Below are 13885 nucleotides of genomic sequence, written 5' to 3' on the forward strand. Positions count from 1 at the left end.
TCTTAGTGTGCAGGGGTTTTCAATGGGGAGAGGAAAGTTAAAGGTCGGACAGGCTGTAAATTACCTTATGTAATAGAGCCGGTGATCATCTGACAAACGCTTAAAGGGGTACTCCGCCCCTAGACATCTTATCCCCTATCCAAAGGATTGGGGATAAGATGTCAGATCGCTGCGGTCCCGCTGCTGGGGAGCCCCGGGATCCCCGCTGCGGCACCTAGCTCTCATTACAGCACAGAGCGAGTTCGCTCTGTGCGTAATGATGGGCGATACGAGTGACGTCATGGCTCCGCCCCTCGTGAGATCACGGCCCGTCCCCTTAATGCAAGTCTATGGGAGGGGGCGTGATGACCGCCACGCCCCCTCCCATAGACTTGTATTGAAAGGGGCGTAGCCGTGACGTAACTATGCGCCGGTCCTGTACTGCCCGTCATTACATGCAGAGCGAACGCGCTCTGTGCTGTAATGAGAGTGCGGTGCCGCTGCGGGGATCCCAGGGCTCCCCAGCGGCGGGACCGCGGCGATCTGACATCTTATCCCCTATCCTTTGGATAGGGGATAAGATGTCTAGCGGCAGAGTACCCCTTTAAGCGATTGTTCATCATCATATCAGACATATTGTAGGTTTGAACAAGTTTTTTAGGCACATGGAGGGATTTATCAAGACAATTTGTGTGACAATTGCTTTAGAAACGTTTCCATGAGTTTTACCCATTTAGAGCACTTTGTGCAGTGTTCACTGATTTAGTAAGTGCAAATGTCGCTAAATTTTGCACGATCCCAGAAATAGATGGTTTTGCAGGTCAATTAAGCCCTGCCCTTCATTTTCTGTGCAACTTTTGAGTCAGGGTATATGCAACTTTTCACACAAGTCACATGTCCACACACAATCTTTGACTTTTTTTTAGAAGTTGCATCAGCGAGGTTTATCAAAGTCTGTTCGATAAATTTGGCAGCAACTTACAGCAACTTTTGTCCTCTAAAATAGTTAAGAATTCACACCACTCTTTGTAAATGCCCCTCCATGGTACTGACTAATAGAGCATGTGTGACAACAAATGACAAAACAAAAGACTGCGCAAATCATCCATTAATCCAGTGCCTGCCTGATAGATAGACATGTAATAGGCCTTAGTAAATGAGTGCAGATCTAGCAAATTGGTGCTAAAGTCAGACTGTGTAATACAGCCCTATAACATCTCTGGCAGAGGCTTGACTTTGTAAACAAAAAGAATAGGGTGTTGAAATGCACGATAACCAACTTTTTATTCTCCTCATATTATTTGTCAGGGGTGAGTTGGACTCTCACGTACACATAAGATCGAAGGACAGTCCCCCACTGTATTTGGTGGGTTTGACCATCCGAAGTATAATATGTATGGCCACCATTAAATTAAATCTTGGTAGTAATCTAGAAATAGGAGTATAATGCACCACCAATAAACAGTCTGACCAACAAATGCTTTTTTTTTTTTTATATTTTGGGTAGATGCTAGAAAATCAGATGGAGGTCCGAAAGAAGGAGGTGGAAGAGCTTCAGAGCCAAGCCCAAGCTCTCAGCCAGGAGGGAGAGAGCACGGATGAAGTTGACAGCAAGCGTATCGTGGTGCAGCAGAAGTTTGTCCAGCTGCTTGCTCCCTTAAATGAGCGGAAAAAGTACCTAATGGCCTCCAAAGAGATCCATCAGTTCAATCGGGATGTGGAGGATGAGATTGTAAGTGATGGAAACGCTCAATATGTTTCTGCCGCAGAGTACCTGTTTAGAGAAGTAACTTAGTTTTATCTATTTTCAGCTTTGGGTTGAAGAGAGAATGCCTGTTGCAACATCGACTGACCATGGGCACAACCTCCAGACTGTACAGCTGCTGATAAAGAAGAATCAGGTCTCTATGCTCTCCATTGGGTGTATTCTGTTGTGGTTACTATATAAATGTCCGAAAAAAGGTCCCCATCCCATTATAATGCTGTATTAGCAAAAATGTTTAAAGAAAAAGTCTTATAGGATATTTGTAATCTCCATGAAGCTTTAAGGAACTGTTACAGTATCAGCCTTGTGCATTGATATATGAATGTTGAGCCAATCTGATGGCCATGAAGAGCTGACTGACTTATGCTTTACAGATCAGTAAAGGGGAACACACTTCTAGGACTCGTGTGATAAACTGAAGGTCCGACCGCCCTGATCCCTACTGATCATGAGACTAGCTGTCCCTGAGTTCTCCTTAAGAAATGGAGCAGTAGTATGTTTGTGTGCCCATTGCTCCATTCACCGAAAAGGACTGATGGAGATTGTCAAGTGCAAACCCTGTCAGTCAAATAGCAGTGAATAGTGATGGGCATCCAAGCGAATCACTGGTCCGTTTACAAGGAGCACTTGGGGAACAATGTTCTTGTGATCAATGGAGGTCCCAGTGGTCAGACTTAACACCTACCCTGTGCTAGTGGGAAAATCCCTTTTAAAACATGAAAAGCTTTTTTTTGGTAAGTAAGATGGCCCATACATCATCAATAGCTGTGAGCTGAATTTTAATTTGATATATCTCTATGTCCCACCTTGGTCAAGCGTTCTTTTAAAATAGGAAGAGGGGAGTTAATCTGCTGCCAGACACCTCTAAAGGCATTTCTTATCTCTCTGAGAACAAAAGGGTTGGAAAGTTGAAATCCAACATGCCTGATCCTTTATCCCCAGACTTCATGGGGTCAGGAGGCCTCTATTCACATTAGACCGTCAGCCGCCCACATTGAATACAACGTGTTCAGACAACTTTTCACTATTATGTGTGGGGGCCTTCATTCTGTGGAATGTGATTGGTGTAATTTCCTTCCTTGCTGAAATAGCCACTCCACCCTATCATAAACAATAGTAAGAGTGTGGGAGATGAGGAGCAGATTTCATTATCTCGCTGTTAAGTAGCGTCACTTCCTTCCTTGTAGTTTGGTGATGGACATCTCTTTCTGAACTGACAGAAGTAGATTTTCTTTTCCATGTCTTCTATGAATTAAAACTAAAGAAAAAATAAATATCTGAGGAATAAGCACCCGGATTACACTCCCAATGTTTACAATGGCATCCTAATTTTTACGGCACATTTGTTTTGTAATGGATCCTTTGCCATATCTGGGGGTCCATTAGGTTTACATGTTTGTAATAGAATAGTGCACTAGGCTTCATTATTTTGCCCATCAGGGGAAACATTTGCATGGATTTGTATGATCTTTCTGTGGTAGCCTGTTCTGTTCTCTTAGGTAAATTGGTCCTAGTATGTCTGAGTTTGAAAAAATTTGATTGAAAGAGATTTTATCTAAATAATTCAGTATTAGTAGGGGCATATTAATTGCCCATCAGTGCCTTAAGCATTTTTTGCCATCATACAAGCCCTGTACTAGTTCTGATGAGTTTAGTTGATTAATACAAGGTGTAACTTGTTGGTGATGTATGTTTTAACCAGACTCTTCAGAAGGAGATCCAAGGCCACCAGCATCGCTACGATGATATCTTTGAAAGGAGCGACAAGATTCTGGAAGACGCCAACCTTAATGCAGAGCCAATCAATCAGCGACTGGCAGATCTTCAGACTCTATGGAACCAGCTCATTGAGGAAACAGAGAAGAGACACAGGCGGCTGGAAGAGTCACACAAGGCGCAGCAATACTACTTCGATGCTGCTGAAGCAGAGGCCTGGATGAGCGAGCAAGAACTTTACATGATGTCTGAAGAGAAAGCAAAGGTGCTAAAGATAACTTTACCTTTTAAGCATGTTTAAGAGAATATATATATATATATATATATATATATATGTGTGTGTATATATTTCCTCCACTAGGAAACAGCACCCAACACGAGGTCCAGATTAAAGTGCAAGCTACAGGGTCTTTATTGCATCAAGATATACAATGCAAGCTTTTTTACACACACACATTAGCTGTTTGTTCTACATATACAGGGGTGTGGAAATTTAAAAAAAACCTACTTGTCCAAGGGACTAAAGCGGAACACAATCTACTTGTCCCTCAAGAAAATCCACTTGTCCTGGCAGATAAAATAATTTCCACCAAAATAGTCTGATCCCCCCCCCACTAGACCACCAGGGATGGATATAAGATTCCTTTAGACACTGCTGACAGCGGTGATCTAATGGTTAATAGGCGATCAGTATGTCAGGATATTAGCGGAGGGAGAGCTGTAGATCCTCTTACACCCCAGACAAGCCCAGAAAAGTCTACATGTAACTTTTTGATCACCATAAAAAATTTCTCATATGAAGTGACCAAAAATGAACAATTCTGGACTATTATTTACATTAACACCGTTCACCGTACGGTTTAATTAACATTATATTTTAATAGCCTGGACATTTCCACATGCAGCAATACCACATGTTTATTTTTGTACATTATTTTTATTGAAAGAAAATTGGAAACTTTTATTAGGAAAGGGGCTTATTCACATATATACGCACTTTTTAAAATATTTTAATCACTTTTGTCAGTCTCAATAGGGACTTATGTTACTGGGGGGGGGTTCTGCTTCTCCAGTTTATATGGTGCATTTTGTGTCAGAAAATGCTGGAAGTTGCATTTAGTTACTAGATAACTACAACTCCCAGCATGCCCTGATACAGTCTATGGTTGTGTGGGTGTTGCAGCATGTTGCACTGTATAGTAGGACAGTTAAGGTTATTGTGTAACATGCTGGGAGTTGTAGTTTTGGTTTGTGTCAGCTGCAGAGCCATAGTCTGTGTCAAGGAATACTGGGAATTACAGTTAGTAACTACAACACCCAGCATGCCCTGATGCAGCCTATAGCTCTGCAGCTGACCCGAACCAAAACTACAGCTCCCAGCATGTTGCACTTTATAGTTCTACAGTTTAGGTTATGGTCCACCATGCTGGGAGTTGTAGTTTTGGTTCGGGCGTGTTTGTGTGCATCCGTGGGGCTCTTGGTTGGCGGGTGAGTATGAAGGGGGCGGGATTCTGGGGGTGCAATTTAGTGCGGGTGCCACTAAAAATAAATAAAATTAGATGGCACAACTGCCCTAATGCCCGACGTGACAGTCTGCTCCTATACAAAACATTCATGCATACACACATCATACATGCACCAGCCACTGCCCCCATATCATACATACACACACCCCCGCCACTGCCCCCCCCCACATCATACATTACATACACACATACACTCACACCATACATATACACCATACATATACACACATCATACTTTACATACACACACACTCACACCATACATATACACCATACATATGCACACATCATACATACACCTGCCGCTGCCCCCCCACATCATACATTACATGCACACATACACTCACACCATACATATACACCATACATATGCACACATCATACATACACCTGCCGCTGCCCCCCACATCATACATCACATACACACATACACTCACACCATACATATGCACCATACATATGCACACATCATACATACACCTGCCGCTGCCCACCCCACATCATACATTACATACACACATCACACACTCACACCATACATATGCACACATCATACATACACCTGCCGCTGCCCCCCACATCATACATCACATACACACATACACTCACACCATACATATGCACCATACATATGCACACATCATACATACACCTGCCGCTGCCCACCCCACATCATACATTACATACACACATCACACACTCACACCATACATATGCACACATCATACATACACCTGCCGCTGCCCCCATCATACATTACATACACACATACACTCACACCATACATATACACCATACATATGCACACATCATACATACACCTGCCGCTGCCCCCCATCATACATTACATACACACATCACACTTAGACATTATACACACATCATACATTACATACACACATACACTCACACCATACATATACACCATACATATGCACACATCATACATACACCTGCCGCTGCCCCCATCATACATTACATACACACATACACTCACACCATACATATACACCATACATATGCACACATCATACATACACCTGCCCCCATCATACATTACATACACACATACACTCACACCATACGTATACACCATACATATGCACACATCATACATACACCTGCCGCTGCCCCCCATTATACATCACATACACACACATCTCACTTAGACATTATACACACATCATACATAGACATCATACACACATACACTCACACCATACATATATACCATACATATGCACACATCATACATACACCTGCCGCTGCCCCCCATTATACATCACATACACACACATCACACTTAGACATTATACACACATCATACATTACATACACATCACACATAGACATCATACACACATACACTCACACCATACATATCCACCAGTGTTTCCCAACCAGGGTGCCTCCAGCTGTTGCAAAACTACAACTCCCAGCATGCCCAGGGCATGCTGGGAGTTATAGTTTTGCAACAGCTGGAGGCACCCTGGTTGGGAAACACTGATATACACCATACATATTCACACATCATACATACACCTGCCGCTGCCCCCCATCATAGATTACATACACACATCACACATACACTCACACCATACATATACAACCACCCTTCCTGCCGCCGTCTGCATTCTCGGTCTCCTCACCTGAGCCGCCATGAATGGACATCAGAGCTGTAGTCCCGGCCGGTGTGAGGTGAGATTTCCGTCCTCTCCTCCCCTCCCCCCTGCTCTGTGTTTTCCCCGTGCAAACAAGCAACCTCCCCGTGGTGGATTAGGTCCTGTCTAGACAGAGCAGGGGGAGGGGGAGGGATAGAGCTGTGTGTGGGGGATGGAGCTGTGCACGGAGCTGTCAACATCCTCTCTCTCCCCCTGCTGTGTCTTCTGAGCTCCGTCCTCCGGGAGGGGAGATAAGGGGGCTCTGCAGTCAGCTGGAGGCCGCCGCCCCCTCCATACACTCTGAGCGCTGGTGTGAGGTGTAGACTTGCATCGGCTCCTGCACCTCACACCGACATTAAAGAAAAATAAGGGGGAAGTCTGACTGTCCCTGCCCGATACAGGGCTAAATCTATAAACAATTCACCTGCCCGGTGCCCAAAACTACTTGTCCCGGGCGTCGGGCTATAGGATTTCCACATCCCTGATATATATTTGTTTATGTATATATAAATATACATACACACACTCAATCCATAAAATCACATAGTCTGATTTTTAAAGAATTTATTTGCAAATTATGGTGGAAAATAAGTATTTGATCACCCACAAACAAACGTAACTTAACTTAAAACGTAACTTCTTCGAGTCTCCCCTGTTCTCCACTCATTACCTGTATTAATGGCTCCTGTTTGAACTTATCAGTATAAAAGACACCTGTCCACAACCTCAAACAGTCAAACTCCAAACTCCACTATGGCAAAGAGCTATCGAAGGACACCAGAAACAAAATTGTAGACCTGCACCAGGCTGGGAAGACTGAATCTGCAATAGGCAAGCAGCTTGGTGGGAAGAAATCAACTGTGGAAGCAATTATTAGAAAATGGAAGACATTCAAGACCACTGATAATCCCCCTAGATCTGGGGCTCCACGCAAGATCTCACCCCGTGTTGTCAAAATAATCACAAGAATGGTGAGCAAAAATCCCAGAACCACACAGGAGGGACCTAGTGAATGACCTGCAGAGAGCTGGTGTCCAAAGTAACAAAGGCTACCATCAGTAACGCACTACGCCGCCAGGGACTCAATCATGCAGTGCCAGACGTGTCCCCCTGCTTAAGCCAGTACATGTCCAGGCCCATCTGAAGTTTGCTAGAGAGCAATTGGATGGTCCAGAAGAGGATTGGGAGAATGTCATATGGTCAGATAAAACCAAAGTAGAACTTTTTGGTAAAAACTCAACTCGTCATGTTTGGAGGAGAAAAAATGCATCCAAAAAACACCATATCTACTGTGAAGCATGGGGGGTGAAAACATCATGCTTTGGGGCTGTTTTTCTGCAAAGGGACCAGGATGACTGATCTGTGTAAAGGAAAGAATGAATGGGGCCATGTATCGTGAGATTTTTGAGTGAAAACTTCCTTCCATTAGTAAGGGCATTGAAGATGAAACTTGTCTGGGTCTTTCAGCCTGACAATGACCCCAAACACCCCACCTGGGCAACGAAGGAGTGGCTTCATAAGAAGCATTTCAAGGTCCTGGAGTGGCCTAGCCAGTCTCCAGATCTCAACCCCATAGAAAACCTTTGGAGTGAATTAAAAGTCTGTGTTGCCCAGCGACAGCCCTGAAGCATCACTGCTCTAGAGGAGATCTGCATGGAGCAATGGGCCAAAATACCAGCAACAGTGTATGAAAACCTTGTGAAGACTTACAGAAAACGTTTGACCTCTGTCATTGCCAACAAAGGGTATATAACAAAGTATTGAGATGAACTTTTGTTATTGACCAAATATTTATTTTCCACCATAAATTGTAATTGATTTTTTTTAAGAATGTTTACAATTTTACAATTTACAGACAGTTATTTTATGGATTTTTTTTCTCATTATTTCTCTCATAGTTGAGGTGTGCCTCTCTCAGCTTTTTAAGCTGGAGCACAATTGGTGGCTGACGAAGTACTTTTGTGCCCCACTGTATATATGTTTCTAAAACCTTACAGTTCTCACACCACACTGGCCACTGAACTGCATTATAGACTGACACTTGCTGTTCTGTAGAGATCACATTTCAGCATTCCCCTCATCTCCACAGGCAGGATTACAATAAAAAGTGACCCTAATATACAGTAAGTGATGGTTTCCGCTTTCCATCTTAGACGAAAGGAAATGTATCATCTATAGATTTATTTACTAATTAGAAGCAGATACTTGTACATATCTGTTTTTTCTCTGTAGTTTTTTTAGTTTCTGTAAACGATTGAGAGCAGCCATCTTGCCTTTGAAGCCAGCAACATTGAGAGATGCTTTACAGCAGCCATGTTCACAAGGCAGAATTCCGCACGGAGATTCCATATCAATGATATCAATGGGATTCTGCTGTACCGTGCACACGGCGGAATTTCCGCAGCACATGTTTCTGCTGCAGAAATCCCGATTAGACATGTCTATTCTTTCTATGGTGTTCTCACAGAAATGCATTGGTTTCTAGGAGACGACGCATTTCCTACCGGTCCTGGTGCCATCATGTTCTGCTGGCACTCCACTGTCTGGGGAATGTCCACAAGGAAATTTTCCATGCGAACATTCTCTTGTGTGAACATAGCTTTAATCTGGAGGGGACTCTTTGATTTCTATGGGAGTGTTTTCTAGGCATGCTCTGTGACCTGTGTATGGAGGAGAATAAAGTGGGTTGTGACCATCACTTGGCCTGATTTTATCCATGTTTAGGTTTTATTTTTTTCATTCTAATCTTGTTTGTGGTAATAACGAGGAGAATGCTGAAGTGTAATCTTTATACAACAGGAAGTGTCAGACTGTTATGGGTCTCAGTGGTCAATGTAAAAGCTGCAACATTTCAGGATTATTTATTAATAAATAAAAGTAGTGACTTGGAAAGATTGAAAAAATAAATAAATAAATCACAACAATTCTTTAAAACCCATAAAACTTAATCTTTATTTTTGCCATATGATAATCCGGTATATGGTTATATAGGTTTATAGAAACAGATGACAAGCCTTGTCTATTTTTATGTAGTTGCACACCTCATTTAGACTTCAGATTTATGATCAGTTACTTTTTCAATCTTGGACATAGAACAGTTTTACTGGAGCAGTTATACAATGAATTGCTGACAGCAGTACAGTGGTCCCTCAACATACGATGGTAATCCGTTCCAAATGGACCATCGTTTGTTGAAACCATCGTATGTTGAGGGATCCGTGCAATGTAAAGTATAGGACAGTGGTCTACAACCTGCGGCCTCCAGATGTTGCATAACTACAACACCCAGCATGCCCGGACAGCCAACGGCTGTCCGGGCATGCTGGGAGTTGTAGTTTTGCAACATCTGGAGGTCCGCAGGTTTAAGACCACTGGTATTTGAGGTTATACTCACGTGTCCCCGCCGCTCTGGACCGTCACCGCTGCCCTGGATGTCTCCTTCCATCGCTGTCGCCATGTCCCCGACGCTCCGGCAAAGCTTCTGCTTCCCCGGCATCCTTGCTCTCCGTCGCCACCATCACATCGCTACACACGCTGCTCCTATTGGATGACGGGACGGCGTGCGCAGCGACCTGATGACGACGATGGAGAGTACCGACGATGCAGGGGATCCCGAAGAGGAAGCGCCGGAGCCCCGAGGACAGGTAAGTGATAGTCAGCGGACCACACGAGGCACTGTAAATGGCTATCCGGTGGCAGCTGAAGCAGTCTGCACTGCCGGATAGCCGTTTATGCGATGGCCCCGACATACAAAAGCATCGTATGTTGATGCTGCCTTCAACATGCGATGGCCTCTGAGAGGCCATCGCATGTTGAAATGATCGTATGTCAGGGCCATCGTAGGTCGAGGGGTCACTGTATATTCTGGATACGTCACTGCAGTCTCAAATAAACCAAAACTCAGAAAGTTATACTTTATTAAATAAAACGTTTTTTTTTTTTTATATACAGTATGCACTGTAGTTAAATAAAAACGAGGTAAGCTGATACACCCCAGGGAAGTATCATGGATTTCGATGCAGAAAAAGAAAGCTCCATTATGTTTATGAGCTCCCTTCAGAGCATTGCGGCCTCATTATTTGAGAACTAACCTTCCATCCCTGTACATATCACATTCCTGCTGACCCCTGGTATTTACTTGTAGGATGAACAGAGTGCTGTGTCGATGCTGAAGAAGCACCAAATACTGGAGCAGGCGGTGGAGGATTATGCAGAGACTGTGCACCAGCTTTCCAAGACAAGCAGGGCTTTGGTGGCAGATGGACATCCAGAAAGGTTAGCAGTCATCCTTGTCTGTGTTCTGATAGTGACTATCATTCTTTATATTGGTCCTGATTAAGATCGATCAATCTGATCATTGAGATAGAAAATATATTTGTACTACTTACTGTTAATCTAAGCATGCAGCCATTGTTGAGAAAATGCCAGACTTCATCTTGGTTAATGCAATATTTTTCTGTCTCCCCACCCATGTTATTTGGGATACAGTGAGCGTATCAGCATGCGTCAGTCCCAAGTGGATAAACTTTATGCAGGTCTGAAAGATTTGTCTGAGGAGAGGAGAGGAAAACTGGATGAACGACACAGGCTGTTCCAGCTCAACCGTGAAGTGGATGACCTGGAGCAATGGATTGCGGAGAGGGAAGTCGTGGCAGGTTCGCATGAGTTGGGTCAGGACTACGAACATGTTACAGTAAGTAGTCTGTATACAGTTGTCATTCTCCCTGCACAACCTTTGACTGGTGATGGGGTCATATCTTACCTCTGGTCTCATTACACGTTTCATTGAGGTTTTTACAAAGGACATCAATTGTTGTCTATTAAAGAGAGTTATCCTGAGTTAGAAAACGTGGCTTCTTTCTCCCAGAAATAAAGCTTGGGTTTATTGCAGTTAATTGGACTGGAGTGCAATACTGCATGTGACCTTCGGACAGGTGTGGCACTATTTTTAGAAGAGAGCAGCCATGTTTTTTTAATACTGGACAACAATTAATGCACTTGTCCCATCTCGCAGTTTCCCTTTTCCGACCATCTCCTGCCTGTTTGCGGCCAGCAAGAGGTGGTCAGAAAAGCCAGAAACAGCCAAAGTGGGGAAGTTATGCCATTTGGATAACACCCATTGACTTGCGCTAATGAAGTAGCTCTGTGAGAGCTTAGCTGTACACATAACTACTGAAGCTCAGGAGGCTATGCCATTTGCGCAACTCCTATTGAAGTCAATGGGAGTTAGGCAAACTGAGTAATTTCCCCACTTCATCTGTTTTTGTTTTTTCAGACCACCTCTTGTTGCTGCAAACAAGCAGGGGATTGCCAGAAAAGTTAAAAACAGACAGATGGGACAAGTCCTTTAAACAGTACCTCTCGTTATCTTGTTAAATGACCCCCACCCCCTTAGCACTCCAGACTGCATTTCCTGATTTTGGACTTCTGCCAGGCCAGCAGGAGTACAAAGTCTGTGCAAGGGATTGGGGAAATGTGCTCTGGACAAGGAGGGAGACCCCTTGTGGTAGCTTTTTTTAAACACGAAACATAGAAAACTTCATGTTGTTTTTTTGTTTTTTTTTTTAAACAAAGTACATTAAAAGATTTATTATTTACCATAAGTATTGCAATAGCAAAAATACATTTTCAGTGCCCATTACTTCCATATATATATATATATATATATATATATATATATATATATATACACATATATATATATATATATATATATATATATATATATATATATATATATACACACACACACACACACGGTCATGGCCGTTAATGTTGGCACCCCTGAAATAATTTTGTAATATTTGGTTGCACACCCTTTGGATAAAACAACTGAAATCAGTCTCTTCCTATAACCACCAATAAGCTTCTTACACCTCTCAGCCGTAATGTTGGACCACTCTTCCTTTGCAAACTGCTTCAGGTTGCTCTTATTGGAAGGGTGTCATTTAGATCTCTCCACAGTTGTTCAATGGGATTTAGATCTGGACTCATTGCTGGCCATTTCAGAACTCTCCAGCACTTTGTTGCCATCCAATTCGGGGTGCTTTTTGACATATGTTTGGGTCATTGTCCTGCTGGAAGACCCAAGCTCGGAAGCAAACCCAGATTTCTGACGCTGGGCTGTACCAAAATACGTTGATAATCCTCAGATTTTATGAAGCCTTGCACACATTCAAGGCACCCAGTGCCAGAGGCAGCAAAACAACCCCAAAACATCACTGAATCTTCACCATATTTCACTGTAGGTACTGTGTTCTTTTCTTTGTAGGTCTCATTCTGTTTTCGGTAAACAGTAGAATGATTTGCTTTACCAAAAAGCTCTATCTTGGTCTCATCTGTCCACAAGACATTTTCCCAGGAGGATTTTGGCTTACTCAAGTTAATTTTGGCAAAATGTAGTCTTGCTTTTTTTATGTCTGTGTCAGCAGTGGGGTCCTCCTGGGTCTCCTGCCATATCGTTGCGTTTAATTTAAATGTCGACGGATAGTTTGCGCTGACACTGATGCTCCCTGACCCTGCAGGACAGCTTGATTATTTTTGGAACTTGTTTGGGGCTGCTTATCCACCATCCAGACTATCCTGCGTTGACACCTTTCATCAATTTTTCTCTTCGTCCACGCCCAGGGAGATTAGCTACAGTGCCATGGGTTGCAAACTTCTTGATAATGTTGCGAACTCTGGACAAAGGCAAATCTAGATCTCTGGAGATGTACTTGTTTGTAACCTTGAGATTGTTGATATTTTTTCACAATTTTGGTTCTCAAGTCCTCAGACAGTTCTCTTCTCTTTCTGTTGTCCATGCTTAGTGTGGCACACACACAAACACACAATGCAGATTAAGTGAACTTCTCTCCTTTTTATCTGCTTTCAGCTGTGATTTTTAGATTGCCCACATCTGTTACTTGCCCCAGCATCACGTGCTTGAAACACAATTTTGAAAGGGTGCCAATAATTTTGTCCAGCCCATTTTTGGAGTTTGGTGTGACATTATGTCCAATTAGCTTTTTTTTCCTTTTCCTTTTCTGTGAGAAATACTTCATTTTCAAGAAAAATTTCAGGGGTGCCAACATTTACGGCCATTGCTGTATATGTGTATGTGTATATATATATATGTGTGTATGTGTGTGCATATGTGTGTATATATATATATATATATATATATATATATATATATATACACACACACACATAAGGAAATGCGAGGACAGCACACCGGAGTAGTCCCACAGTGGATG

At 42.9% G+C, this 13885-nt stretch overlaps 1 protein-coding gene across 2 annotated transcripts in view; it reads left to right on the plus strand.

Annotated features, from left to right (window-relative positions):
* The window catches only part of SPTBN1 (spectrin beta, non-erythrocytic 1), a 197155-nt gene that overhangs the window by 161637 nt on the left and 21633 nt on the right, over positions 1-13885 (plus strand). For both annotated transcript variants that reach the window (XM_056567751.1, XM_056567752.1), the window contains 5 exons: positions 1487-1711; positions 1791-1880; positions 3447-3725; positions 10792-10922; positions 11136-11340. In XM_056567751.1, coding sequence (XP_056423726.1) covers positions 1487-1711; positions 1791-1880; positions 3447-3725; positions 10792-10922; positions 11136-11340 — 930 coding nt within the window. The remainder of the gene's footprint in view (positions 1-1486; positions 1712-1790; positions 1881-3446; positions 3726-10791; positions 10923-11135; positions 11341-13885) is intronic.

The sequence above is a fragment of the Hyla sarda genome, chromosome 3 (genome assembly GCF_029499605.1).
Source record: "Hyla sarda isolate aHylSar1 chromosome 3, aHylSar1.hap1, whole genome shotgun sequence".
NCBI classification, from domain to species: domain Eukaryota; kingdom Metazoa; phylum Chordata; class Amphibia; order Anura; family Hylidae; genus Hyla; species Hyla sarda.